General features: G+C 43.1%; 1 protein-coding gene across 2 annotated transcripts; it reads left to right on the plus strand.

Moving 5' to 3' along the window:
* The first annotated feature begins 554 nt into the window (after positions 1–554).
* LOC144052429 (uncharacterized) lies at positions 555–26,199 on the plus strand. Of its 2 annotated transcripts, XM_077566481.1 has the most exons (23): positions 555–1,006; positions 6,402–6,519; positions 7,521–7,617; positions 8,494–8,576; positions 8,745–8,829; positions 12,950–13,036; positions 13,110–13,247; positions 13,988–14,080; positions 14,230–14,352; positions 14,498–14,575; positions 14,975–15,056; positions 15,644–15,793; positions 16,237–16,339; positions 17,307–17,451; positions 17,532–17,614; positions 18,165–18,272; positions 18,365–18,510; positions 18,585–18,798; positions 18,977–19,125; positions 19,203–19,277; positions 20,355–20,693; positions 20,777–20,905; positions 22,422–26,199. In XM_077566481.1, exons 2-23 carry the CDS (start codon positions 6,431–6,433, stop codon positions 24,275–24,277), a joined length of 4,452 nt encoding a protein of 1,483 aa, XP_077422607.1. In that variant the 5' UTR covers positions 555–1,006; positions 6,402–6,430; the 3' UTR covers positions 24,278–26,199. The 2 variants fall into 2 exon arrangements, with proteins under 2 accessions (XP_077422607.1, XP_077422608.1); XM_077566482.1 differs by lacking the exons at positions 555–1,006; positions 6,402–6,519; positions 7,521–7,617; positions 8,494–8,576; positions 8,745–8,829 and adding an exon at positions 10,662–10,821.

Consider the following 26,199-nt stretch of genomic DNA (forward strand, 5'->3'; position numbering starts at 1 on the left):
TGATGTAAACATAAATAAATAAAGACAGGACATTAAGATAAGCCAGGCGGAGGAGCGGAATATAATTATGTTCCTTAACAACAAAAAAAGTTTTTTTTTTTAAATTATTTTTAATTCTTGTGTCAACAATAAAATCAAAGGAAACAAACCTTTGGAGCGTTTTTATGCTTGTCTCTGACTTCCGGGTTGTGAAAGAGTGGGCGTGACTACACGTGCCGATTTTTCCCATTAGTTAATGGGGCACTTGTGGCCGATCCCTTCCTAACTGCTCAGCAACAGGTGTCCTGGTGAAAAACGTGTCACGTGACCCAGGAAGTAGAATCCGACACCTGCCACTAGCTAATGGCGTTTGTTCTGATTGCGATTTATTACTTTACTGTGGCCAAATTAATAAGCTTTGAGGCAAATATATATATGTTTTGTTTTTTTTATATATAATATTATTCAAGCAGGACATCTAAAACTGCAATCAATTTGAATATTACGGTTGGTATTAGCATGAAGCACTACCTCCCACCTACACACACTCGCTTATATAAGCGAGCGCGCTCGTCCCGGATGAAGGAGGGCTTCCTTCTGTTCTGTGTGGACCCTTACGAAAAAAGGGCCCCCCCACGCACTCTCCCACGCCTTCTTCTACTTCCCTTCATAGCCTGGTTCCTTGGCAGTGACTCGGCGTGGGAAAGTACACCACCCGCGTTATAACGCCATCCATCCGAGGCGCGGGCACGGAGGCGGTGTCGTGCGCGCTCCCGTTCCAGTGAGAGTGCAGTGAGACGCACAGAGAATAGAAGAACCTCCGTAGTCAGGCAGGAGCTGCTCTGCGGGTTTTTTATTTTTATTTCGTTTTTTATTCATTCACATTTTGGACGTCTACCTCATCAGTCAGGATAGTCGTGTGTAAGCCAGGCGTCGATGCAGTACCATGCGGACAACATGCTGGCGAATGCCTTGGAGCTTCTCCCTTCGGCGGCTTAGACCAGCGGAGGACACCCGGCCGCAGCAGGTAGGAGGACGCCCTCATCCTTACATCATGACATCACGTAACGCAGACATTATACTGCACAGTCGATACACACATTCTGCCGTAATGCAGTAACAGCAGCAGCAGCAGTAAGTGTGACAAGATGAGCGGTGGCGGGTGGCGAGTGGGTGTGGGTGTGGGGGGGGACACACAGCTGTTGCGTTGTTGCTGCTCCAGGTCAGAGTCCACCTGGGAGAAGTTACCCCAGTTAGCTGCTAACGACCCAGTTGACACCTAACGCAATATAATGCAACACTTTTCCTGTCAATGTTTGATTTTACCTCCCAGTATTATGTATGACTGAAATTTTAATATTCACAGCAATGCTTTCTAGTACAGATTCACTCCTACTTATGAACATGTCGCCTTGGAAGTTGGGACCAATATATCAGCACGTAAAACGACCAAGGAAAGAATACTACTACTATTATTAACAGGTAGTGCACAAGTAACAAACGAAAACAAATTATCAACATGTTTGCCTATTCAGTCCATTCCATTTCACTTGTTACGGACCAAACCAGTAACTGATTCATAATCACTTTATGTTTGTGCATTTTTCTGAAGTGATGATTTGAAATAATGTCTTGTTTTAGAATAAATTAATGGAATAAAAAAAAAGTTCATTTGATTAATTGATTAATTAAATATAGTTGACAAATCAATTTATTCTTAAAATAATCGGGTTTGTTAAAAATAAGAATACGTAGCTGAAGCTGAGCTGATATTAATCGCTATTCTCATCCACCAGCATCTTATTTTTGTACTCTAGGACAAACGCAGAAGTATGAAGACTGTGGCGCTTTGGTAGGTGGACATTTCACGGCTCCACAGATGGTCATAGTCCGGAGAAGGATGAGCGATTCATAAGTGCTCTCAAAATTAGCTGGAGCGTCTGTCGCTGAAATGCACAGGTGCAATCAGTGAATGGGTTTATAGATCATTGTCAATAGGCTTTCAAAAAGGCCACCCATTTTCTACATTGTTGCCCGTTTCTTCTCTTTGTGGCAATTCACTTCTTCCTTGACAATCATGACATGTTTTTGTGGTTCAATAAAAATATAGCGCAGTACAATATATGCTACGTGGAACCCCAAAATGCAACACTGGGTTACACTTCTTCCTGTGCTCCCATCCCAACCGATCAATTATGAAAATTTTCCCTAACATCAAACAAGGAAATGCAGTCAAATGTGGGTTTATAAAGTGCTAAATGTGCTAACAATTGAGCACACTGGGTGTAGGTGATGTACGGCGAATTAGAAGCTCACAGTAATTCAGTGAGAGTGCATTGTTGCACCGTGGAATGCAGTCAACACGGGCCAGCGGTGGAGAGGAGGCCGCCGGTTGCCACGGCAACCCCTCCCGTCCACACCGACGACTTCAGACTGAGGATGAGGTGGCAAGAGGAGGCAAATAAGCCTCCTAGGAACCTTTTGACTCTCTCAATCTGTCCGAGGCGGCGTCTTTCCAGCCATCTTTAAAATGCATTTGTTGGGGAGAGTTGGGGGGGTGGGGTATTCGTACGATCACGTAATCTTCTCCAAATCTGCCAGATTAACTTGATGTCGTCTCACACGGCGGCTCAATCTCCTCGCCGTCACACCGGGGCCAGAGAGCACGGCGATTAAGCACGCTCTGATTAAATTGGGGACAATAAATCCACAAATATTTAATCAACACGCCCATCTCTCACCCAGGATAACAATTTAATCCTCCAATGCTAAAAATAGACCAGGCAACTTTTACTTACACTCTTGTAGACGCCTACACTGATTGCATCACTATGCAGTATTGATGACCATTTGGCTACATTTTGTGGTGGGATATAGGGAAAAGTATCCGTGACTAATCAGGCTCATCTCTTCATGTTTACCCTGAGAAAATATGTAGGCAGCCATTTGTCCTGTCAAGACTGGAGTAGCTGAAGCACGTTTCATAAACAGCCCGCATGGAGTAGGCTTGTCCTATTTTTTTTGCCATGTAGGCCATCAGATAGACATCTCTCTCTATGCGGCTTTAAAAAACACACAAAAAAAACCCCAAACACCTTTTAAGTGTTGGTATCTCAAAGCATTCCGTCTTATTTACTGCGCCGTCTGAACCAGCAGAACAGCACGGTGGCGCTATGTAACGTTACACCCTTGTCACAGAGCGTGTGCCTTGTTTGGCTGTGATGTTTTCATGTCTGACTTTATCAACGTGAACTGTTTTCGCTGCCTCAAGCTCGGCATCGCGTCTCACCCATTTCTTCTTAGGTATTTAATTTTATGTTCCTACTAGTATCGTTTAAAAAAGGAAAGAAAGAGTCTTCACACCCCTGTTGAAATGCTAGTTTTTTTTTTATGATCATGGCCAACAAGTTCAAACTTTGCTTGAACGGAGCATAACACTTTTTGGGAGAGTTTGTTCTGATCTGATGAAACCAAGTTTCAACGCTTTGGGCATAATTCCAGTTTGACGCAATACACAACATTGTTCATCACTAAAGAACACAGTAGCTACAGTATTTCATGGCGGCAGCTGTTTTTCTGAACTGTGTCCTTTGTCAAGGTGGAGAGAATTAAGAAAAGTTTAACGTAATGGTCAATGTTAGCAAAATCGTTCTACTAACAAACAAATGTTAGGAAAATCCTACTAGAACATCTAAAATTGATTTGGGCAAAGGCACTTTGAATGGCAGTTGTGTGCTGACTTCCATTAACATTTGTCGAATGTGATTGGTTTATTATTATAATTATAAAAAAAAAAAAAAAGTTCTATTTTAGCCTAATTTTGTTAAGATCACAAAAACCTGGAATTTGATCAGGCGTGTATAGACTTTTTATACCCACGATAGTTCCTTGAGAGCAACACCATGCTAAACATATTGACAACAGAGTGTTTATATTTTGATAAAGTTTGATTTTATTTGGCCTGACAGGTGTACTGAACGTTTTGCCCAGTGAAGTATTTGACCTGATTATTTTAGCCTGCAGGACTTGTTCAAATCTTAGCATTCTTAGCACATACAGTTAGCCTTCACATTGCAGAATACAGCATGTCCTCCATGCGTGTGATGTTGCAGTCTACAAGGCCAAGTATTAGACCTATACGCCGCATTTTTCCAACATGGAATCCCAATGAGGAATGCGTTGTAATTCCACTCGCGCAGATATTGTAAATAAAGATAAGACCAAGGGTGAGGCATGTGCCTTTAATTCAAACTACGCGTCTAAGGTATTTACAGCGCTTGTTACAGAGGAGATAGTAGAAAATGAATTGCATTCTGGTCCTGTCCGCCTGCTTGCATTCTGCTGAGTCATCAGGCTTTCTGGAAGTCCGTCAACAGCCAGCCAGCGAGGCTCGAGGCCAGCCAGCGGCGTTCCTGGTGGGAAAGTGCACTCGCGTCGAGTCCACTCCCGACATTTCAATGTTGATTAGTGACGACCTCAAACTGCTTCAGCATTTAAATGTAATGGACCCTTTAGTGCATTTTGTGCCCTCATGCTCTCATTCATTGTTTGTCGCCAAGCATTCAGTGCAAAGCTAGTTATGGGAAGATTGTATAGAGGGCCATTAGGGAGTCTGGTTTCACTGTGTCAATGCATTCCTTCTGTTTGTTTACAGTACATAAAGAGAGGAGTAGTAATCATGGAGGGGAGTATGTCAGTCCGCTAAAAGCTGCAGAAAGACGTTTGGTATCACATTCGAGGAGCTACAGAAGTTCATATTAGGGCTGAAAAATGAATCTAATTCAAATCAACATGTCACACAGCACAGGCCAAAAGTTTGGACACTCCTTTTCATTCAATAATATGCTTTATTTTCATGACTATGTACATTTTAGATTCTCACTGATTAGATTATTTTTCAAAAACGTTCAGCCCTACTTCCTGTTTACCAATGTACTGCCTTAGGACTAATGCTGCATTCGAGGATGGTCAAAAGTCAGATATATCCAAGTTGTTTTTTCCCAGTTACGACCTAAAAGCGTCCGTGGCGAAAGTAAACAAACAACATGGCGGATAGTGATCATTTTTTTTTATTTTGGTCCTCAAAACTCATTTTGACCTCCAACAATTTTGCTTCAGTTATTGTTTTTCTCTTATTTCATAAGCATTTCACACGGTTCAGTAGTTCACCGTATAATTTCATGCATTGAGATAGCGGCATACTGTCACGTACGTTGTGTTACGTGAAGTAATTTTGAATATTTATGAATGAAGAAAGTAATCTAGTTTTATACTCGAGTAAATTGCGTTTTACCATTCACGGTCTGTGTTTCCAAAGGGGTCACCAATGTAGAGTGACATCACTTAGGGTTAGGGTCCTTTTTTCCCCCCGAGTGGAATTTCCGAGTTCAAGGGTGCGTTCCCATACACACTTCCCGGTTTGAAATCAGAAAAGTCAGACTTCTGACCATCCTCGAATACAGCATAATTATTGAACCCCAATTAATAGTATTTCCTCATGCCAAAAGGGTACAGATGTATGGTTAAGTTACAAAAGCCCAACTAGTGAGATTCACTCAAACATAGAAAAAAAAACCTGAAGTGTATCAAAACCGGCTAGCCTCGTGCTTGTGTCGATGCTAAGCTAATGTCCATGCTTTCCATTACATTTGATGGGAACATCGCCACTGCCAACATGGCCACCACATTGACACATATTTTAGCCTGCTCTAGTCTACTATAATGTAAGACAAGAGTAACAGAAACATGTGACCACACTCTGTTGATGAACTAACATTTTTTAAATGTACGAAGGGGCGTTTGATTGGACTAGACACTATTTTGGTTCCTGGTCCATTAAATTAAGGTCCCGCTGTATAATGTGATCTGTTATTAACTTTTTAAATAGCTTGTGGTGGTGGACTGTTGCACAGATATTGCACTCCAAAAACAGATGGGTCAAAAATTATCCCAACTTTGGTCAAAAATTGACTGAGCCACAATGTTCTTGGGTAGTTTTGCATATAACAATCCCCCAAAATTGGGCCGTTTTTTTTTTTACAAAACAACCCAGAAAGTGGCAGTCCCTTTTTGACCCAATTTGGGTTATTTTTCTACCCAAATATTTTTAGAATGTGTAGTTAATTAATCAACATTTTTTTTCTCGCATTTGCCTCTATTACCACAACTGTTTTTCTAGCCAACATATCCCATTCCCTTCAGCGAGCAGACCCCTCCCCCTGACTGTGCAGCCCAACGCGCATCATCACCGTGTCAGCTGGCGGCATCGTAGCATGACATCATCACATATTACACTCGAGGCGAGCGTGCGCCGCAGCCTCGAGTGGGTTCCGCGTCTCGCAGACTCTAAAAAAGCTCCCTTCTTCCCACACCCACTTGCCTTAACGCACTCTCTTTCTCTCCCTCCACCCCTCACGTTTCAGGCAGCGTGCGCTTGCAGAACGACGGCATCATGGAGGCTGGCTGCGTGGTTGCCGCGGTGATCGAGAATGCTGCCTCACGGCCCCGGGGCTGCCCGGGAAGTAGTCGCGTCCTTGAGGGGTGAGACCATCTCTTATTCTCTGCACTCACAACAAGTCATGTAGAATCAGCATCAAGGTAAATACATGTTTGCGTTTATGCATGCGCAGCCATGTCGTCTTATTGCTACGGCCACAAGCAGCGTGACTTCACGTCGCAATGAGTAATGTGTGTTCTCATGTCACTGAGCTCATCACCCTGAATAAGTGTGACAACGCAGTGGCCCGTCCCTCTCGTCTTTTTGTTGCTCATAAAAGTCGACCTCCCCCTCACCCTAAGTCACTGAGTCACATTTGGAGTCGGGCTTTTGTGAGCCGCTCGACTTGTGGTTGGCCGCTTTTATAGTCGCCTGAATAGGTGAGCTTCACTTTGCTCGGCAAACACAAAAGCCACAGAGAGGCTGCACTTCCTGTCTGCTTTGTCATGTCTTACTGGCGATGTTGTTACGTTATCAGTCACATGTCGAATGACTGGGCCAGGGTAGTGCAGTGTCATGATTTGAGGGTGACATATATTGTCGACTCACCTGCTCCCTCTACTGTATGTGAGAGAATTGCAGTTCTGGAAGCAGCTCAGACTACTTACTGTCAGTATAAAAACTATGAGGAAAAATCAGGTTGTGGGACTTTGGGCGAGAGGTGGGGCACACCATGAACTGGTCACCAGTCATGGCAGGAACCATAGACAAAAAAAAAAAAACGGTTCACACTCACATTCATACCTTTGTACAATTTGAGGCTATAGGTGTCTTAAATAGGTCAAGCAAAAATCTCAATTGCTTTGTATATTGGCCTAGAACATTTATGTACTCCACTGCAGGGAGTACCAAGGGTTTATTACAATTATTAGGAGGCAGGCCTTTCATTTTGCACAAATGCATACAAAGTAGTTAGCTAATTGTGCTCGCTTACTATCAAAACACGACGAAGACACAATACAAATTGAAATGTTGCTTCAGGGGTGACTGATAAAGAGGCAGCTTTCTCTTCTAAAGCCTTCATCTCCATTTTGTACTCCTGCAGAGACGTGGCACCATTCAGTCAGCCGAACAAAGACGATGTCTTACCTCAAGCTACCAGCAGCAGTCCTACAGATGAGAGACAACCACAGGAGATGCAGGTACACGCTTACACACACAAATACACTCGTTGGCCTGGTCATTCAAAGCATGATGATTCCGTAGATGAACAGAAGGGCGCATAGATATGTGTACGTCTGCACGTGGCCCACTCATGAAAGTGTGCTCTTTTATGAAAAACGCCACATTGTAGTTTATCTTGAAAGGTGATGTCATTGCCCGATATAGTCTGTTAACTAAGTGCTTGTTATGTCAAGCGTCTTGGGTGGAAATGTAACGCTGGAAGGAAAAACAGTAAGTGCACTCAAATCATGGTCGCGTCTGCATCTCTTTGCAGACATGATCATCCAGTTGGTTGAGTGAGATTAAGAGATGAGCTCAATGCATTTTACATCTGATTTTAATATTCAAATGTTAACATACTGCAGGTCTGTAAAATGTCAAATACGGAAACCTCAAACAAGATTAACCTGTTCACAAAAGAGGGTGTTTGTGTTTGTATGTCTGACCACGTTGTGGGTATTGCAGCTGTTTCAGCAGAATGAGGAAGAATGAGGCAGTAGTTAGCAACAACTGACTTCGATTGTAAACATAAATGCATGTCTTGCCTGTTCGCAACCTTTTAATACTACAATGGTGTGGTAAGCAGTGGATGGTGTAAAATGATGGCATTGGACAGTTAAAAAAAAAAAACGTATTCTGAGGGAAGAACGCTACTATCTGGACCCAATAATTTATGGATTTTTACTATTTTTGTGTGTAATTGTTCTGTAATCTTTCTTCTTGCTTAGCAGAGGTAACCAAAATGGTGCATTCATATCCCATATTGACACAAAATAGGATATTTGCACCATTATTTTTTTCAAAAGTCAACTCTGCGTGTTAAGCGTTATACGTTTGCTCTGTTTGTTTGTCAGGCGCGGAGTGATGACATCACGGCCGAGCCCCTCTTGCGCTCCTGCGTCAGCACGGCGAGCATGAAGGTCAAGAACATGAAGAAGTAGGTGCTCCCTGCTATTACGGGCTGCAAATCAGGCCTCTTATCCAGGCCAGTGAGATGAGCTCGCCCCGCCCCCGTTGTGTTTCTTCGCTTTCTCGTCCCTGTCGCTTTTCCGTTCATCTAAGCATCAGAATAGCAAAGTGATGCTGTTGTGCGTTGTGTTTGTAGGCTGACGTTTCCTAGAGGTCACTTTCCCCGTCTGGCAGAGTGCGCCCACTTTCACTATGAGACTGCTGACTTTGGGAACGTTGAGGTAAGCCCCATAAGAAAGAAAAAAAAAAGTCTGAATGTAAATGATCTATATTCTTGTTTGCGTTTTCCGTATAGTACATAAAAATATTTTAGGGACCCCTTAGGCCCAGTAATTTTAGCAGTAGCAGTATTTCACACTTTTTTTTTTGTCCCACTCCCACCAGTTTGTTAGCCTTCTCAGTTGTAATCTGTTAATCCAGCTCCCGCAACCGCTTTAAACCCGTGATCTCACCTATTAGTTTGACAATAAACCACATGGAATCAGCTTATGAGCATTTTAAGTCGACATCTTTAATGTGGCTGCTGTGACATTCAAAGAAAGTTTAGTTGGTAGCTATGCTAAAAGCGCAGCTCAGCTACATAATGGTCAGCTAATATTGCTAAATTAAAACACTTTCTTACCCTAAATCATCGTCTTCCATCTGGTTTCTAACCAAATTAACTTGAATTATTCATATTGCAGTGTGGTAAATTGCCTTATCGGCTTTGTGCTAAAATTTTGCCTTGTTGTTGGTCTTTGTGTACCCTGCTTTAGTGGTAATGCGATGTACTTATTCACACAATATATTGCTGCCGTCTGGCCGAAACCTTGCACCTCCAAAATAGTGGCTTTTTGTATGCATGTTTGTACAACCATTAACATTACATCATAAAACGGAACAAGCCATTTTCAACATTTTAGATCGGTCTACAATTTGCAAAAATAACACCCACATGTGTGGACTGACCAACAGAATAGCTTTTCGAAAAAATATAAAATTGATCAAATTGTGACTTATGAGGTTTCGGCCCAACGCCGGCAATATTTGTGATCATATTTTTAGTACCTTTTAATGCTTGTCATGATTTGAGTTTAACACCCCTCTTTAATGATTGTCAAGTCACTCAGTTAGCATCAGCTAAATTAGCCAACACTTCCTGACCTAATAGCTTTACAAAACATACATGACATGTATTAAAATTCCACCATGGTATATCACTCCATTTGCATGCTAATGTTGCATTCCAGTTACTCTGAAATTAGCATTCACCTCAAAGCGCTGCTCTTGTCTCATATAGTAGCAGGGTTAGCGCTTTAGGCAGTGTCCCAATTTAGGGAGCTGCAATATAAAGGACAATTACACAAACACTGTGTCCGTCTGACCACCCGACTGTGTATGTGCAATTTGTCCCTCCTTAGCGATGCGCCAAAGCTAATCGGAGAGTTAGGGAGCTGTCAGTCAAGGCCAATTTGCACGCTCTCTTGCAGTCCTGGAATAATTGCAGTCACCTGTAGTTCATGTTAGTGGCCTGCAGAGGGCAGGAGTTGTGTGCTGTCACGAAGCAGCTATAGGTTGAATCTCACTATAATGGACCACAGTATATGGAAAAAATACTGTTAAGGGTGGAAGAAAGGCAGGCGAGAATTCTACATGTAATTAATGCAGTGTTTAGTACAAACAACACTGCGAACTGTGATGTCAGACTACGGCATGGGGGGAGGGGGTGGAAGGATCAGGTCTCACAGAGCCGCACAAGGGCAGCGAGGACGCAGGCTTCCCGAGTCCACCCCCCCCCCCACATAATATCCAATCTCCCACACAGCCCCGAACGCGCTGCCAATGATGCTTTCACGGCAGCAACGTCCAGGTCTTTTGCAGCTCTGCTCGAGATGAAGACCCGCGTTCACTGCCAAGCCGTTCTTTGTGGCCAGAGAAAGAAGCGCTGTTTAGATGGGGGAGGCAGGGATGAGCGGGATGGAGGAGGGGGGGGGTGTGATGGTGGAGGCAGCGCACAGGACAGGGAGGAGGGGAGTCTGAAAGGGGGTGAGACACAGTGCGAAGCATCCTCGTCTCATATTGATGTTTTGAATGGGAGTGTACGTATGTGCTGCAATCCAGCTAGGGAGGAGCATCATTTTATGAATCAAACTCTTTAGCATTTTGCTTCTTTTGGCGGAGCTTTTGGGAGGTCCAGGACTATAAGAAAGAGCTGCTTCTGCAACCATTAAAAGGCAGGTAACATGCACGTGTGCTGTGCTAGCCTTTGTGCCGATGCTCATCTATTGCTTTAAAGAGATTTTTGATTGTAACCTTTGCCGGGAACTTTGTTTTTGCATGGCTGGTTGTTGTTTTATGGAGGGTTACACAAAAAAAAGCAATAGAACTGATTACAATTTTGCAACGCTGTTCTGATTTTGTCTGTGAATAATGCATGGATCTGATTGCGGGCCAACAAAGAATGGCACACTGGTGCTGATCCAGCTAAATGTGCACATCAGGTTTGTTATTCTTCTGTGTTTAGGTGATCCATTTTAGTTTTTTTCAGTCTTGGCACAGCTCTCCTCATGGCTGTTCGAATTAACTCCGCTAATAAGATTAATTTATTTCATTGCTGTTTGCAGGATTACTGTACTATACTATTATAGTATTGCCGATTTATGTGAGGTTTTTCATTCGTACTTTTTTTGCAATGTAAATTTGAAAAGAATGCAATCATTTCAAAGACAGTTTGAAGCCATACAATTTGGTGTTAATCCAATTTGCCTTTTTACAGTGTGCTCTAAAAAACTAACTTTGGCTGATGGTGACATGCATCAAGATCATTTGCTACACATTGAATTTTTTTTCATAGATTAGCGGGTGCGGGGTGGCAATGGATGCCCCACCCCCAAGTGGGTGCCCTGGGAAGCTGGCACAACCAAGTTACCATGTTTCAAAGTTGTGTTTTGTTGGCAAGGTTAAGCAATAACTTTTTAACTTTAAACAAATGCTTAAACCTTAAAATGTTGTTATGGATTTTGTATTTTTTGTAGGGATGTTGGAGATCACTTTTTTTGCAGACCAATACCAGAGTGAATACTCGAGTAGTCACCGATACCAAGTACCAATTTCACTAGTACCTTTTGATACATAAAATTTTTCCCCAAAAAACCTAAATATTCAAGCTACATTTTTCCTTAAAATTGCATGAAATTATTGGCAATTTTATATACTAATTTCTATTTCCTGATTGTAAAACGGCCACAAGAGGGACGAGTACCAATACCTTGAAATAAGACCGGATATCGGCACTTGCCCATTCCGATATATTTGGACAACATTGATTGCAGAAGACTGCTATTTGCACACATATTAAAAGTATGGTCCAAAGGATCTGTTTTAGCCTGTCCAGGACGTTTATGGGCGAAGACTCAACGTCAAGCTACTATCAGTGACATATGCAAATTTGACTGTGTGAACGCCCGCTCCTGATTGGTGGGCTGGTTTCATGCTCGTTCGTGGTTGGCTGCATCCTCGAGCCACGGAGGCAAGCTACTATCAGTGGCACATGCAAATTTGGCTGCGCGAACGCCCGCTCCTGATTGGTTGTTGGCTGCTTCCTCGCGTGTCGGCTTTGGACCATACCTTTAATTAATTTGGTGACAAAATAAGATTGACGATAGCTGAGGCTGGTGCTGTTCTCAATGCAAGTACCGCTATTATTTAATGTAAAATCTAGTGTGAATTATTTCCCTTTAATGAGCTGTTAAATCTTATCCCACCTTATCCTCCTTCAGAGTTCCGTCTGTATGTGTTTAAGAAATCACACTAAATGGTTGTTCTTTGCTTGTTAGCAGACAAGCCGTTTCTCATTGAGTCCTTTTCACCATTTCGTAGGAGTTAACTGGGTCGTCGTGTGTTGTATAACAGCCCGTCTCAATGTGCTTCAAACCGTTATAAATAACCAGAAGCTCCCTCGACTCGTTGCTTCCACATCTGCCAATGTATTCCCAAACTGTTTTTGAGCATTGCTAAAGAAAGAGGACGTTTGGTTTGAACGGGGCGGGGGAAAAAAATGCTCAAAGCGCTCATATCTTTGCAGCTTATGGAATTATTGATGTATTTCTGACTGCACTATTGATGAATACAGAATGAAGCTTTTTCAAATAATGTAGAAACTGAGTGACTGAATAGACTATCTGATTGTTTCTCTTAGCTAAGTTCGCAAAGTGTGAAAATGTGGGAAAAAAACAAAATCAATTGTGAAATGAGGTAGTATGTTTCTCTTATTTCCAGGTCACACCCACAAAGGACATCAATTATTTAGAATCTGAGTTCTCCTTGCCTTGAACCCCTTTTTTTCATCTACTTCCTTCTTAGTTGGCCTTTGCAGAAGGGCAGAGTGAAGGCCCAAAGGGGGCCCAGGACTCCAAAGAACTTCTCTTCCTAGTCCAGATAACCTGCCAGGTACTCCTGCCTTGTCATTTGAACCACTCACATCAAGATTTCAATAACTTTAAACACTTTTGCCCTCTTCCAGGCTCGAAACTGGCTGGTGAAGAGATCCTACGAGGACTTCCGCGTGCTGGACAAACATCTGCACTTGTGCATCTATGACCGCCGCTACTCACAACTCACTGAGCTGCCCAAATACGACCCAGTGAAGGACACGGCTGAGGTGCTGTCAATCTTCTGTTCTTCTCACCTGTCACATCAGTCACCTGCAATGTTACACCTGAACAGTCCAACGAGACATCATACAAGACATAATTTTTAGCTTTCTTGTAGTGAGAGACTCTGAACCAATTAAGTCCATGAACACAGGTTCCAATGTACTTACTACACTTTTAAAAAGAGAATTGTTGAACCAATTTAAGATTACAAATTGAATTTGTTGACCAATTAAAAAAAAAATCACTTCAAATGGTAACAAACGATTGAATTAAATTAATCCAAAGTGAATATAATTAGTCTAATTATTTATTAGCTTTTTAATTTAACTTAATATATTCACATGAATTCAATTAATCCAAAGGGAATGTATATATTAATATATTCACATGAATTCAGTTAATCCAAAGTGAATATATTGAGTTTAATGAACTAATTAAACTTCATATATTCACTTTGGATTAACTAACTGAATTCAATCCTGTGTTACCAATTGAAGCAATTATTTTTTTTTAAGTTGGTCAACAATTCAATTTGTAATCTTCAATTGGTTCAACAATTCTCTTTTAGAGTGAGAATGCCCTCACATGTGGGAAAGGAGAACCTCAGTCGCTGAAAAACACAAAGATATCAAATGTAGTGCTGTGTCTTTATATTGTGGCGATTCATGTGGGTCATGTACATGTCCCTCTCAATACCCGGGTCTTCGTTCTATTGGGTCTTAATACGAACATTGTTTCCCTTCAGTCAGTGAACAAAATGTTGGCCACCTACTTGTCCCACTTCTCCGTCATCGCTGACAACAAGATCAATTGTGGTCCGGTCCTAACATGGATGGAGGTAGACAACCTTTTTTTTTTTTTTTTTTTTTTTAATGAATGAATGAAGTACGTTTGTAATACAAAAAAAAACGTGCCAACACAAAATCACTGCATGGATCCTCATCTAATTTTGTGAAATAAAGACTGTGGTCAAATGTTGTATTGTAGATTGACAACAAGGGGAACCATCTGCTGGTGTCAGAGGAGGCGTCCATCAATGTCCCCGCTATCGCTGCCGCCCACGTCACCAAACGTTACACAGCTCAGGCCACCGATGAATTGACCTTTGAGGTAACAAAACCATATCAAAAGATCTGTGACCCATAAAAAAAAAAAAAAAAAAACACATATGTAGAGTAAATTCTTGTTTTTTGTTAGGTGGCTATAATACACTATAGTTTAACAGGCTAATGTAGGTGTAATTATGTCATGTCAGGTAGGGGACATTGTTTCAGTCATCGACATGCCACCCAAAGAGGACACAGGCTGGTGGAGAGGGAAACACGGCTTTCAGGTAAAATGGATTATTTTGTATCAATCACCCTTACAATACACTTTTTTTTTTCCTCCGGTGAGGCAAATTCTTGTTTTGATGATTCGTAGTGTCGTAGTGATAATGAATGCAGGCAATGGATATTTGAAATATATTAAAAAAACAACATACAGTATAATACCTCTACAATCATATCCATCCCCAATGAACATGATGGAAAGACATTCTTCTGACTGGGCCAAAAAGACGTTGGCCACAGTGGCAATTAGACATTTCCTGCCCTGAAGCACCTCTGTACCCTTATGCTCACTGACCTATTTCACTTCACACACCCCCCTTGCCCACAATGATGTCGTGACAGCTACGCTCTCCTTGAAACTTACAAGTACTGTATATGAATCTGTCTGTATCTTTTCCCAGGTTGGTTTCTTCCCGAGCGACTGTGTCGAGTTGATAAACGACAAGCTCCCTCCCAGTGTTCAAAGTTCGGTTCCCAAACCAGGTACACCGCCCCCTCTCTCTTTACTACATAGTTTATAGGGATGTAACGATATCCGAACATCACAATACGATATTGTCATAATATGATAATTATCACGATATTGATATAAAAAAAGGTTACAATATTTAAAAAACAAAAGAGCTCATACTAAAAAAGAATATTGTGCTTTTGTACATAACAGCAATGCATACAAACAACCTACAATCGAAGGTTGTAATATTGTGGCACTTGCTAATGCATGGACACATTGAGTTCCTCCACATATTGATTCATTCACAAGCATATTACGTTCCCTTTCATCTGACAATTAACGTGGATTTTAAACATATAAGGGCCAAAACATGCCTTGGGAAAATTAAACTGCACTAAAAAACTAGCCACCAGTGGGTGGTAGAACTGCACAAATGAAAATCAACCTGACTTTTTTAACAGATGTGTTGCGTCTAATATCGTGACATGACGACGACGATATTGTGGCAGTTTTAATGTCACAATATTGCCATTATCTTTACATCCCTAATCATTGATGTACAACTTTCCTCTGGAATTGCATTCAAGTGTTTTTTTTTGTATCTTGTGATCATCAGTATGTAAGAAGCACGGCAAGCTGGTTACCTTCCTGAGATCTTTCATGAAATCGCGGCCACCGCCGCAGAAGCTCCGCCAGCGCGGCATCCTCAGGGAGCGAGTGTTTGGCTGCGACCTGGGCGAACACCTCCACGGCTCGGAACACGAAGGTGAAATCAGGCAAAATCTGAAATTGTTTGTTTCTAATAGTGCGTGCAAGGAATGTACCTTGGTAGAATAGAAAAATACAAAAAAAAATCTCAAAATTGGAAATACTTGCTTGCCACTATAAATACCAACAATGAAATGTAGATCAATAAACGAGTAGCAGCATTAGCCTGCACGTGTTAGTCAGATCAATTCGATGTCTGTTTTTAATCCTCTCAAGGGATTTATTCATAGTGAGGGGGAGAAAAAAAAAGCTTAATATCACCAGCCCCGTTCATCCATTTACGAGAATTGCAGTGCAATAAAACATTATAGCTCATGATGACTCACTCCGTCTTGTTGCCTAAAACCGCAGGTGGTGAGCAGCTCGCCAGTAACAAAACAAATCGTAACGATTTTGTGTGAAAACTGGCTGTAAATAGCTGGTTTTGTTCTCTGCCGTCAGTCCCTCAGGTCGTGAAGAGCTGCGCCGATTTCATCGAGAAGCACGGCGTGGTGGACGGAATCTACAGGCTGTCTGGAATCTCCTCCAACATCCAGAAACTCAGGTTAATCGAAATTTAACTGGTGCTTGACTTTCTTTAAAATGCTTGAATTTGATTGCGGTTTGAAAGTGCTTGCATTTTTTGAAGTTATTACGATTTAGAGTTGACTAATATCCTTTTTGAAAGAATAATTATTAGGGATAAGTAAATATCGGTATTGGTTGGCGCTCTACGGCCGCAGGTGAATCGTCATCTGCGTCACAAAGGTTTTGTTCACAGTGTTTTTTTGTGTGTGTGTTTTTTTTAAAAATTCAGACATGTTATGTAAATCACTCGTGTTGGTGCAAAGCTCGGCCTTGTAGCTTCTCTTACCAGCACAATTAACTCATTCACTCCCAGCCATTTTCACTGAAGCAACCCCCTTTGCTCCCGGCTGTTTTACTGGATTTTGACTGATTTTGCAAGGCCCACACAATATTGTGTTCTATTGCTATGAAAAACAGGGAGCCTATCAAAAGAAAGATTAGTCTTTTCTTGTTTCGGTTTTGCAGCAAATAGCATTAGAATATAGCTAAGTATAATCATTATTCACAAATCTGCTGAAAACAGTGGGCCTGATTGATCTCTTATACTCTGCTGCCACCTGCTGGCCGTTTTTGTAATAACTACCATTGCTTTAAGCATTCTCTTCAGTTCAGAGGCTGCATCAAAGCCTTCTGTATGCTCTAGCATAAAAACGTATGAACATGTTTTTAGGACCATGGTAATCTTTAAAATAGAACATATTCATACGTTTTGGGGAGCAAATGACTTAATATGTAAAAAGTGTATCATAATATTGTGAAATGGTAACATTCTACCCTCTGTTATGATTTTCCTATCTACAGTCACAGTATATATATATGCCGTGAAAATTAATATCATACAGAAATATGAATTTCCCAGTGTTCAAATGCACAGATGATCAGTAGGATGGCTCCCACTCTGCTCTGCGTCTTATCTCACGCTTTTTTCATGTGTCCACGTTCAGGCACGAGTTCGACTCGGAGCAGATTCCCGACCTTGGCCGAGACCTCTTTCGACAGGACATCCATTCGGTGGGCTCCCTCTGCAAGCTGTACTTCCGGGAGCTTCCCAACCCTCTGCTCACCTACCAGCTGTATGACAGATTCTCAGTGAGTGTGAGCCTGTTAGTGGTTGCTAAAGAGTGAATGGGAAACTAATCCTCTCCGTCTCGCTTGCTTTATCCTCACAGGAGGCTGTGTCTGCAGCCACAGATGAGGAGAGGCTGGTTAAAATCCATAACGTCATCCAGCAGTTGCCTCCTCCACATTACAGGTTTGCTTCGCAGTTCGATGGCGCATCCTGGTGGCTACAATTGTAACTTTATGTTACAAAATGGGAAGTTGGCCTTTGAGCCATAATTCAGAAATAATAAAGATTGGCTTAACTCTAATTTGTGCTGTGTATCAAATGAAATCTAGTAAAATCATGTTTTCAAACAATTAAGCTACATTTGTGGTTGTACAACTGTACAGCATCCTATTGAGAGCTGTTGCTAAAATCGTGCCCCTCTTGAGGCTACATAAGGTCACCAAAATAGTAGTAATAAATCACTATGAAGTAATTGTGCACCACTTAACATATGTCAGACCTCAATGAAATGAAAATTTTGCATCACTACTTTTAATTTTTTTTTAAATCAGGGAAACTGAACAACAATAATATTTAACGGCAATCCATGACAATAAATTTTTGGAATATACCAAATCACAAGGTTTGGTAGCATCACATGTAAATACATTTTGCACAATTTCATTATATTGTGTAGACTAGATATGTTGTTCTATTTTACAAACAGAGACATACAACGTTTTTTCGTGTGCAGGACGCTGGAGTACCTCATGAGGCACTTGTCCCATCTGGCCACCTTTAGCTCCAGCACCAACATGCACACTAAAAACTTGGCCATCGTGTGGGCGCCAAACCTGCTCAGGTGAGTCAGACATTAAAGTGTAAATTGACAGCCCTCGCAGTGCAAATACAGTATCTTGAAGTAGGTTGTGACCGTATGGATGTGCGTTTCAGGTCCAGGCAGATTGAGTCGGCCTGCTTCAGCGGCACGGCGGCCTTCATGGAGGTGCGCATCCAGTCGGTGGTGGTGGAGTTCATCCTCAACAACACAGATGCGCTTTTTAGCGCCAAGCTCAGCGCCGTCATTCGGGAAAGCACCGGTGAGTCCGCAAACCACACACATCAGTGGGTTTTGTCCACAAGGTGGCGCTGACGCCACACATTTGTCTCCTAGGTAACAATACCTTATCCAGACCAAAGTCGCTGCTCGTGTGCTCCCCGTCCACCAAGTTGCTGTCTCTGGAGGAGGCTCAGGCGCGCACTCAGGCTCAGCTGAGCTCCCCAGCCACCACCCCCTGCCTCAGCCACAGTGATTACATCGAGGTCGGGGAGGGGCCCGGGGCTCTGATGGGCAAGTTCCATACGGTCATTGAGCTGCCGCTGGAGAGGTGCGTTCAAGGACCGTTTCTGCGGTTGAACGCTTTATTTTGATGATGAATATAACTGCATATAAATAATGTTAGCATTGGGATGACATCAGAGACGTAACCTAATTCTAATGAGGACATCTGCGACCATGTGTTTCAAGTTATTATAGCCCCCAATTTTCAATTCTCTGTTTTATAGTGTCAAGCGCGCTCCAAGCAAAGCCAAGAAGTCTCCTGTGGGCAACTGGCTGTCCTTCTTCCACCTGGGTAAGTCCCATTCTGTGTCCAAGCGTAAACTGAAGCGACATCCCAGCGAGCCCAATGAGATAAAGAGCATCGCACTGCCAGGTGGGTTCAGTTGACTCGGCCTGTTTTTCATTTTCGGTTTTATTGAGGCATGCTGTTCACTTTTCTTGCTGAAATAGGCGGGAGAGGTGACAGCGGTACATTGCGCTCGGCAAAAAGTGAAGAATCGCTCAACTCGTTGCACAATTTGGAAGGTAATCAGCCATTATGTCTTGTTTAATGCCACTTGTATATTTTTTAAAAGCTTCCACATGTCACAGTTAAATAGAAACACACGTATTGTCCACCCACCCATAATTTGTCACAAAATGAATACTGTAATACTGTATATGTATGTAACATATAGCTGATAAATTTTGCACATTATGCAAATACATATAATTGAATGAGGAGGTTGAACATTTTCAATGGCGCTGTATGCTGAATTTACCACTTATGTACATAATATTGTGCAAATGTGCACTTAAAGGTGTGAGTCGCAACATTTACGCAAATCGGAGTGTTAAAATAACCCTATTTTTCACACACATATGATTTAAGAATTGTATAATGTAAAATAATGATCGGTGGTGCGTGACCGAAAGCACGTGCACGCTCTCTCTGGGAAGGCGGAAGTGTTTGGGAGTGTTTCCACCAGTCCGTGGTAAAAGACTAGCGTGTGCCAAGGCAGATATGAAGGTGTGTCAAAATAATAATAAACCAAGAATGCAGTGCGACCCTCCGTCTGTTGTTCGACCATCGGGCCGAAAGTTTGGCGACATGCAACGGGAGTTGTCCACAGAGGGAAAAATCCCCTCTGCGTTCCCCGACCACGGTCAGAATACAGAGCAGGAGCACAAAATACACAAAGAACTGCAAAAAGGTCCATTTTTGTGTAGTGTTGGTTCCACATAAAAAAAATGTAATAGGTGAAATAGCAAACCGCAAATTGGTGCTGGTTAATTGTTTGTTAAAACAGTTTTTCATAGCCAATATTTGGTGTCACTCTGGTACTGTACCAAAAACACTTTTGCAAATGTGCACTGGTGCAGTAATGCTGAAAGATGACAGACGTGCCAAAAAAGTATGACAAAGTCTCAGTGCTTCATTGGTGAGGATGGAGAACAAGGATGTGGAAAATATGTATTTATTTATTTATTTTTAAACTGTTTTCTTTACATGTCAACAAAAGACCAAAACACATGAATTTTTCTAAATGTATTTTTTTTTTTGTGTGGACTGTGGTTTTAGTCTTTACAAATGTTCCGTCTGATCTTAATTTCCCCATACAGGCGAGCCTCCAAAGTACCAGCATCTCCGCCCCCGCTCCACCAGCGAGGCCGTGCCCGCGTCCGGCAGAGACGACTCATCCACAACCAAAAGCAAACCCCCGTTCAGTCAGAGCAGCGCTGACGAACTTTCACCACCCCTGCCGGAAGACGACATTGACCTCTACCCGCCTGTTGCCGGAATGTCTTCCCTGGACTTTGACCCCATGTCCTTCCAGTGCAGCCTGGCCTCTGCGACTCCTCGGGTGGCACGAAACAGGGAGGGGCTCAAATTAAGGAAGGGCGAGTCAGACGCCGCCACCACTACCAACAACATCAACAGCCCCGTGCAGTTTAGAAAAGGTAAGAAGGTCACCTTCAAAAAGAAAACACCAACAGATGTTCATCTGCCTCACCTGCGCCTCTCACGTCTTCTCCTCTCACAGCGGAGACACGTGAAGCTCTGACGGCAGATGGGAAGGAGCCCCGAGCGCCGTACCGACATTGCAGCCCACGCAGCTCTGCGGGTCAAGCGTCGGTGCTAACGGACTCCACACAGAACCTGCCGGATCCTGGTCAGTATAACTCTCCTTTAAAGCCATCACTTCCTGTACAGTGCATCCAGAAAGTATTTACAGGGCTTCACTTTTTCTACATTTCGTTCGTAAAGAAATCATATCTATGTTAGTATTCAAAGCCTTTGCTCAATGCCATAAGCGTGTCTAGCCTCTACAGTAAAGTAAAGCCAAGCACCACCAAAATTTGAGAGATTTCATAATTTTATTTTACTGTATGCCCTTTTGTAACAAGCTAGCGGAGTGTTAAAACCATACAGTACTAGAAGAGTAGATCAACAAAAATAGGGACGTTCTTGACTACTTGTCACCGATACCAATACCAAGTCCCAGTACCACTAGTACTTTTTTAATGATAGGAAAATGAAGCTTCATAAATCACTTGCAATATTTTTTTACTCCTCTAGATTTTGCTTTTGGTTTAAAGATAAAGGCTAGTGCAATAGAAATGCATTTTTAAACCATCTAGAAGAGTAAAAAAATATCACAAGTGCTTCATGAAGCTTCATTTGTCCATCACTACATAAAATGTTTTCCCCAAATAAACAATGACATGAAAGACCTGTATATCCCAATATAGCATTTTATCTTAAAATTGCACCAAAAAAAGAGAGGCAATATTCTTGTTTTGTAATTTCTAGTTCCTGATAGTAAAACAAGAGGGAGACCGATATCCTCGGCTGCTGTCGTGAGAACCGATACCTTGAAACAAGGCCGGGTATCGGCCCGATATATACCTGATATCCGTACTCGCCCATCCCTAAATGAAAATACAGTTAACCCCATTTTGCCTGCAAACTGTTTGATCCAGCCGATTCCCCCCACCTCTTCTCGACTATGGCAACTATATATTTTTTTTACTTGTACCACTCCACCTAATTCCTGATGCATTTATAAGAATATCTCATCTGTAATTTGATGCCATTTGGAACATTTTCCATCTTTCCTTGCTTGTTTATGCACAATAATACAAATTCTTACATCGAGTAAGTCCTCCTGGACTGAAGCAAGCGCTATACTGCAGCAGTTTGCCGAATCGGCAAATCATCATCTGCGTCAGAAAGAAAGGTTTGTTCACTATTTTTGTCATTGAAATGAAATGTTTACATCAAAAGTACTAGAGGTACTGGTATACTGTAAATAAAAGTGTTGTGGAACAGCCCTACATTTCACTCTTTATGTTGATGCGTAGGATTTAGCCGTTTTTTCAGGTTACAGTTGGTCAGACAGTACCACTGTCCTTTTTCAAGTGCAATGAGAGGAGCATGCTTTTGCCATGTGCACGTGTTAATATTAAAGCCAAGGTCCTACTGACTAGCCGGATGCCAATTAAAGAAACTCCTTGTGCGTCCAAAGATGTGTAAAAAGTTCTCTGAATACATTCCGCATGCACTGTACATAGTTAGCATTTTCATGTAGATTCTTATGAAAGCTTTTGTGTCCTGTCCCATCACGTCTTACCATAGCTTTGTTTGTCCTGTCATACTGTAGCGTTGTTTGTCTTCTGCCCCCCCAGGAGCAGATAGACTTATGAGTTCAGTGTCTATTCTCCCTCCTCACCCTTCCCCGACGAGCGCCGCACGCAAACTGGCGCTGGCGCTGGCCGAGTCAGCGCACAAGGCCAGCGGCGGCTCTCAGAGAAGAAGAAACCACCCGCCTCGCCACCTCCAAAGACAGGAAGCTCAGGACAGGCCCGCTCGGCCGTCGGCCCTCGATCTCCAGGCGTGCCCGCAGGCGTACGCCGGCGCCCCCCAGTGGCAAACGCCACTGCACCGCTTGCCCGCGCAGTTACACTCGCAGGCGCCGGACCGACGGGAGAGTAACTTCACGCCCAACGTCAGCCCGCTCGGCTCGGGCAGTTTGGACTCCCGGCATGGCGACGTCACGCCGGAGGAACCCACCTATCAAAGCGTGGGAGTCTCGACTCCCACCGAGCATGCCTGCTCCCCGCACAGCCCCTTAACGTCCCCGGTGTACGCCAACACCGACTCCATCAACATCTTCGACTTCCGCGCTGTTCTTGCCGAGACCTCCGTGCCCGCCTCCATCGACGAGGTCCTCCCGCGCCCTTTGCGGTCTCCGTCATTCCGCCACTACGCCTACAGGGCGCTTGAACCGCTCGACGACGTCTACCACAACCTGCGCCATCAGATTCACGCCGGGAGACTCGCTCACTACCCTCGACCCGACGCGCTGCCCCGTCACCTCTCGGGGGCGAGACGCATGTATAGGCAGTCGTCGGAGAGCCGCTGCACTCCCTCGGGGTTGGGACCGCCCCTGTCACCGCAATACCGACGCTACTACCGAGGCGAGCACCTGATGGGCGCTAGCCAGCGACAGCAGAGTTCCGAAGACTGCTTGGCCCTGCACCCCGCCATCAGGAGGGCACGCTCCTTCCACGCTCCGCAGATTAGTCGCTACGAGCTGGCCGGCACCGACGGCCCGCCCGCTGACTTTTATCCTGAGCGGGAGGCGGCTTATCAGAGGCTGCTTCAGCCCCACTTTGAGGAAGTGCTGTACAACCCGTACCCGGATTTCAACCCTAGCGACTGCACTCGATATCCTTTTGATCCTTTCCAACGCAACAGTTTTCGCCAGCGTCAGCCTTACAGGATACGGTCCACCAAGGAAAGAGTGCCACCCGAGTTTTACTACTCGCCATGTCACGGCCGCCCTCTGGATCAGGAGCTGTTCGTAGACAGTGAGGACTCGGTTGTTTACCAAATGCAGGAGAATCAAAAAATGTCTCCCTACAAAAGTCCAGTTTTGCCGGCTGGCTCGACGGGAAGAGAGATAATGCACATAAGGAGTAAGTCGGATCCAGGAAACGGGATGTTGTCCGCTGGCGGAAGGGACAGCCAAAGCGCCGTCAAAGCCACGTCGCCCGCGTCTCAGGAGTCTCGCCGCGTCCTCGTGAACGAGAGCCAGCAGGCGCCGCTTCGTAAGATCCCCTCGCTGCCCGAGAGGGGTTTCGTCGAACTGAGCGATCCTTTCAAGAAAGCTCGAGCCGGCATCCTCAGGAGGCCCGAGCGGTCGCAGAGCACCCGAGAGAATCGCCACCAACATCATCACCGCCTCGCCAGATCGCCGGACGGCGAACACGCCGGGTCCTTTTCCTCTCAGCCCAACAGAAGGACTCAGAGCACTAAAGCGAGGCCGGCGCAGTACGACCACATGGCGGCGGGTTTTTACGCAGCTCCCAGGCCTAAACCCACAAGATCCACTAAACCCGGGCTAGGGTACTTGCCGGCCCCAGACTCCACCACCTCCTCGGCCGCCGCTCCCCACGGGCACAGGCTGATATCCAAGGCTCTGGCTCAGGAAGCTTTTTATCAGTCGGCAGTCAGGACTCGCGCCGGCGTCCGTGAGTGATGCCCGTCGCCCACTGCTTTTTATGTCAATGCACAGCGGGGCCAAAGGAGAAGAGCACTTTATCCTCTGCCAGACCATCTGACTGTTTTTCTTCTTCTTCTTTTTTTTTTTAAAAAGCCTTTCATTGAACCTGCTGGAGCCTACCCAAAGCTGCCACTAGGGGGAGGGGGGGACGGACGCATGCTGCTAGTGTCACCTTCAACTATTATTCTTTCATTAAGAGCAGGGCTGTGGAATCTATGGCCCATATATGACCTAACATGCAATCCTAAATACAAAAACAAAGATAAAAAAAAAAAAAAAACATCGTTGCCTTTAAATAGCCATTTTATTTGACAATAATGACAAAAGTTAAGTGACAAAAAAAAAGTCTGAAACATAGCCGGTAAAAAAAAAAAAAATCTATCCATCTATCCCTACCATTGAATTTATATTTCATGTCATTAGAAACTACTTCAGCCTTAATTAAACTTATAAAACATGATTCAAATTTTGGTAATGTGATGTGTGCATTGACACAACTGGGGCCACAACAATTTAATTAATTAATAATCGTCATCATTTTTCACACGGACTAATGTGACTACAGATGTTGGCGGTAGTGGCGAGCCAGAAGGAAAGAGTCAGACTATCCAAAGTTTTGGATCATTTCACACTCAAGGAAAATAAAGTACAACATGCACAACAGAACGTCTAAGATCACGAATAAAACATAACGTATGAATGTTAGCTAATTTAACTCTGTCAATGCCAGGGTTTGTTTTTCATGTCTTTTAAGAAAAAGAAAGCCATACACACTCAAAGTCATGGATGACGTTGGAATGGTGACACCAAGTGTACAAAATAATACCTGCACCTACGATTAGTCACTTTTCAGGAGACTCCAAAATGACATGTTTGTTCAACCATTAACATTGCAGCATCAAAGAAAATAAGCCATTTTCGTTACTATTGATCGATCAATAATTGTTAAAAAATAAATAACAACCACACATGTAGACTAACAAATAGTATAGATTTGTGTAAAAATAAATAAATATGAAATTTACCAAATTGTGAGATGACGTTTTAGCCCAATGGCAGCACTATTGATGCAAAATCAATGCATATCAGGTTAATCAATAAGATTTTAGCTGAATACTCAATTTTAAAATGATTTCATTTTTTACATAAACATTGTCCAAAATTTAAAGTCACGTCCGTCAGCTACATGCGTATGGTCTGTGATGGTACAAAGGTTCCTCATCTCTGCTTTAGACTCTTTCATTTCAGAAGACAAAATGGCTGTCATGTTTTCGTTGCGTACAACCCAAGGGAAAACAAGGTAAACTTTGATTATTTCGATCTCAAAAGTACGCTTAAAAATGTGTATAGATTAGGTTTTGTTTTTTAATTGTCGTGCTGTATGTTTTGTATAACGACACGCAGCTCAGCTAACTAAAACCATGGCCAATGTACTGTACATGTCTCATTGCAGTCCGCTCAGACTGGAAGCACTTTGTAAGAAAACACATTGTCTTAATGCATTCGCGTGACTCTCCTTCAAACCTCTTGACAGAAACATTTGATATATTTTTCTGTGTGGAATCAAAAATGCTTGCTCGCTTGCCCCGGAATTGTCGCTAAATGCAAAAATGAGCACTTTTTTCAAAACTGGAATCAACCTCATTGCGATCTTCGATGTTTTCCGATATCATGAAGCTACCGTATAGCCGCTCTCTACCTTTGACGCAGTGAGAAAAGTCTATTTTTGTCTATTGCTGTTTTGTCACACAAATGGTGGAACCGTGACATAAATTATTATTCAAACGGTGTTTTACTCTTTTTAAGTTATGTAGAGGAATTTATTCTAATAAGACATGTTCAATACATTTCATTTCTAGTGCTTGTCTTAAAAAAATGAATAAATATATTATCATGCA

The sequence above is a fragment of the Vanacampus margaritifer genome, chromosome 5 (assembly GCF_051991255.1).
Source record: "Vanacampus margaritifer isolate UIUO_Vmar chromosome 5, RoL_Vmar_1.0, whole genome shotgun sequence".
NCBI lineage: Eukaryota > Metazoa > Chordata > Actinopteri > Syngnathiformes > Syngnathidae > Vanacampus > Vanacampus margaritifer.

Excerpts from the sequence above, each read along its gene's own strand:
- LOC144052429 (XM_077566481.1), top strand. The coding sequence starts at position 6,431 with ATGGAGGCTGGCTGCGTGGTTGCCGCGGTGATCGAGAATGCTGCCTCA. Across the intron at positions 17,452-17,531 it reads AGCTGTATGACAGATTCTCA|GAGGCTGTGTCTGCAGCCAC; the intron begins GTGAGTGTGAGC and ends TTATCCTCACAG. Across the intron at positions 20,906-22,421 it reads ACAGAACCTGCCGGATCCTG|GAGCAGATAGACTTATGAGT; the intron begins GTCAGTATAACT and ends CTGCCCCCCCAG.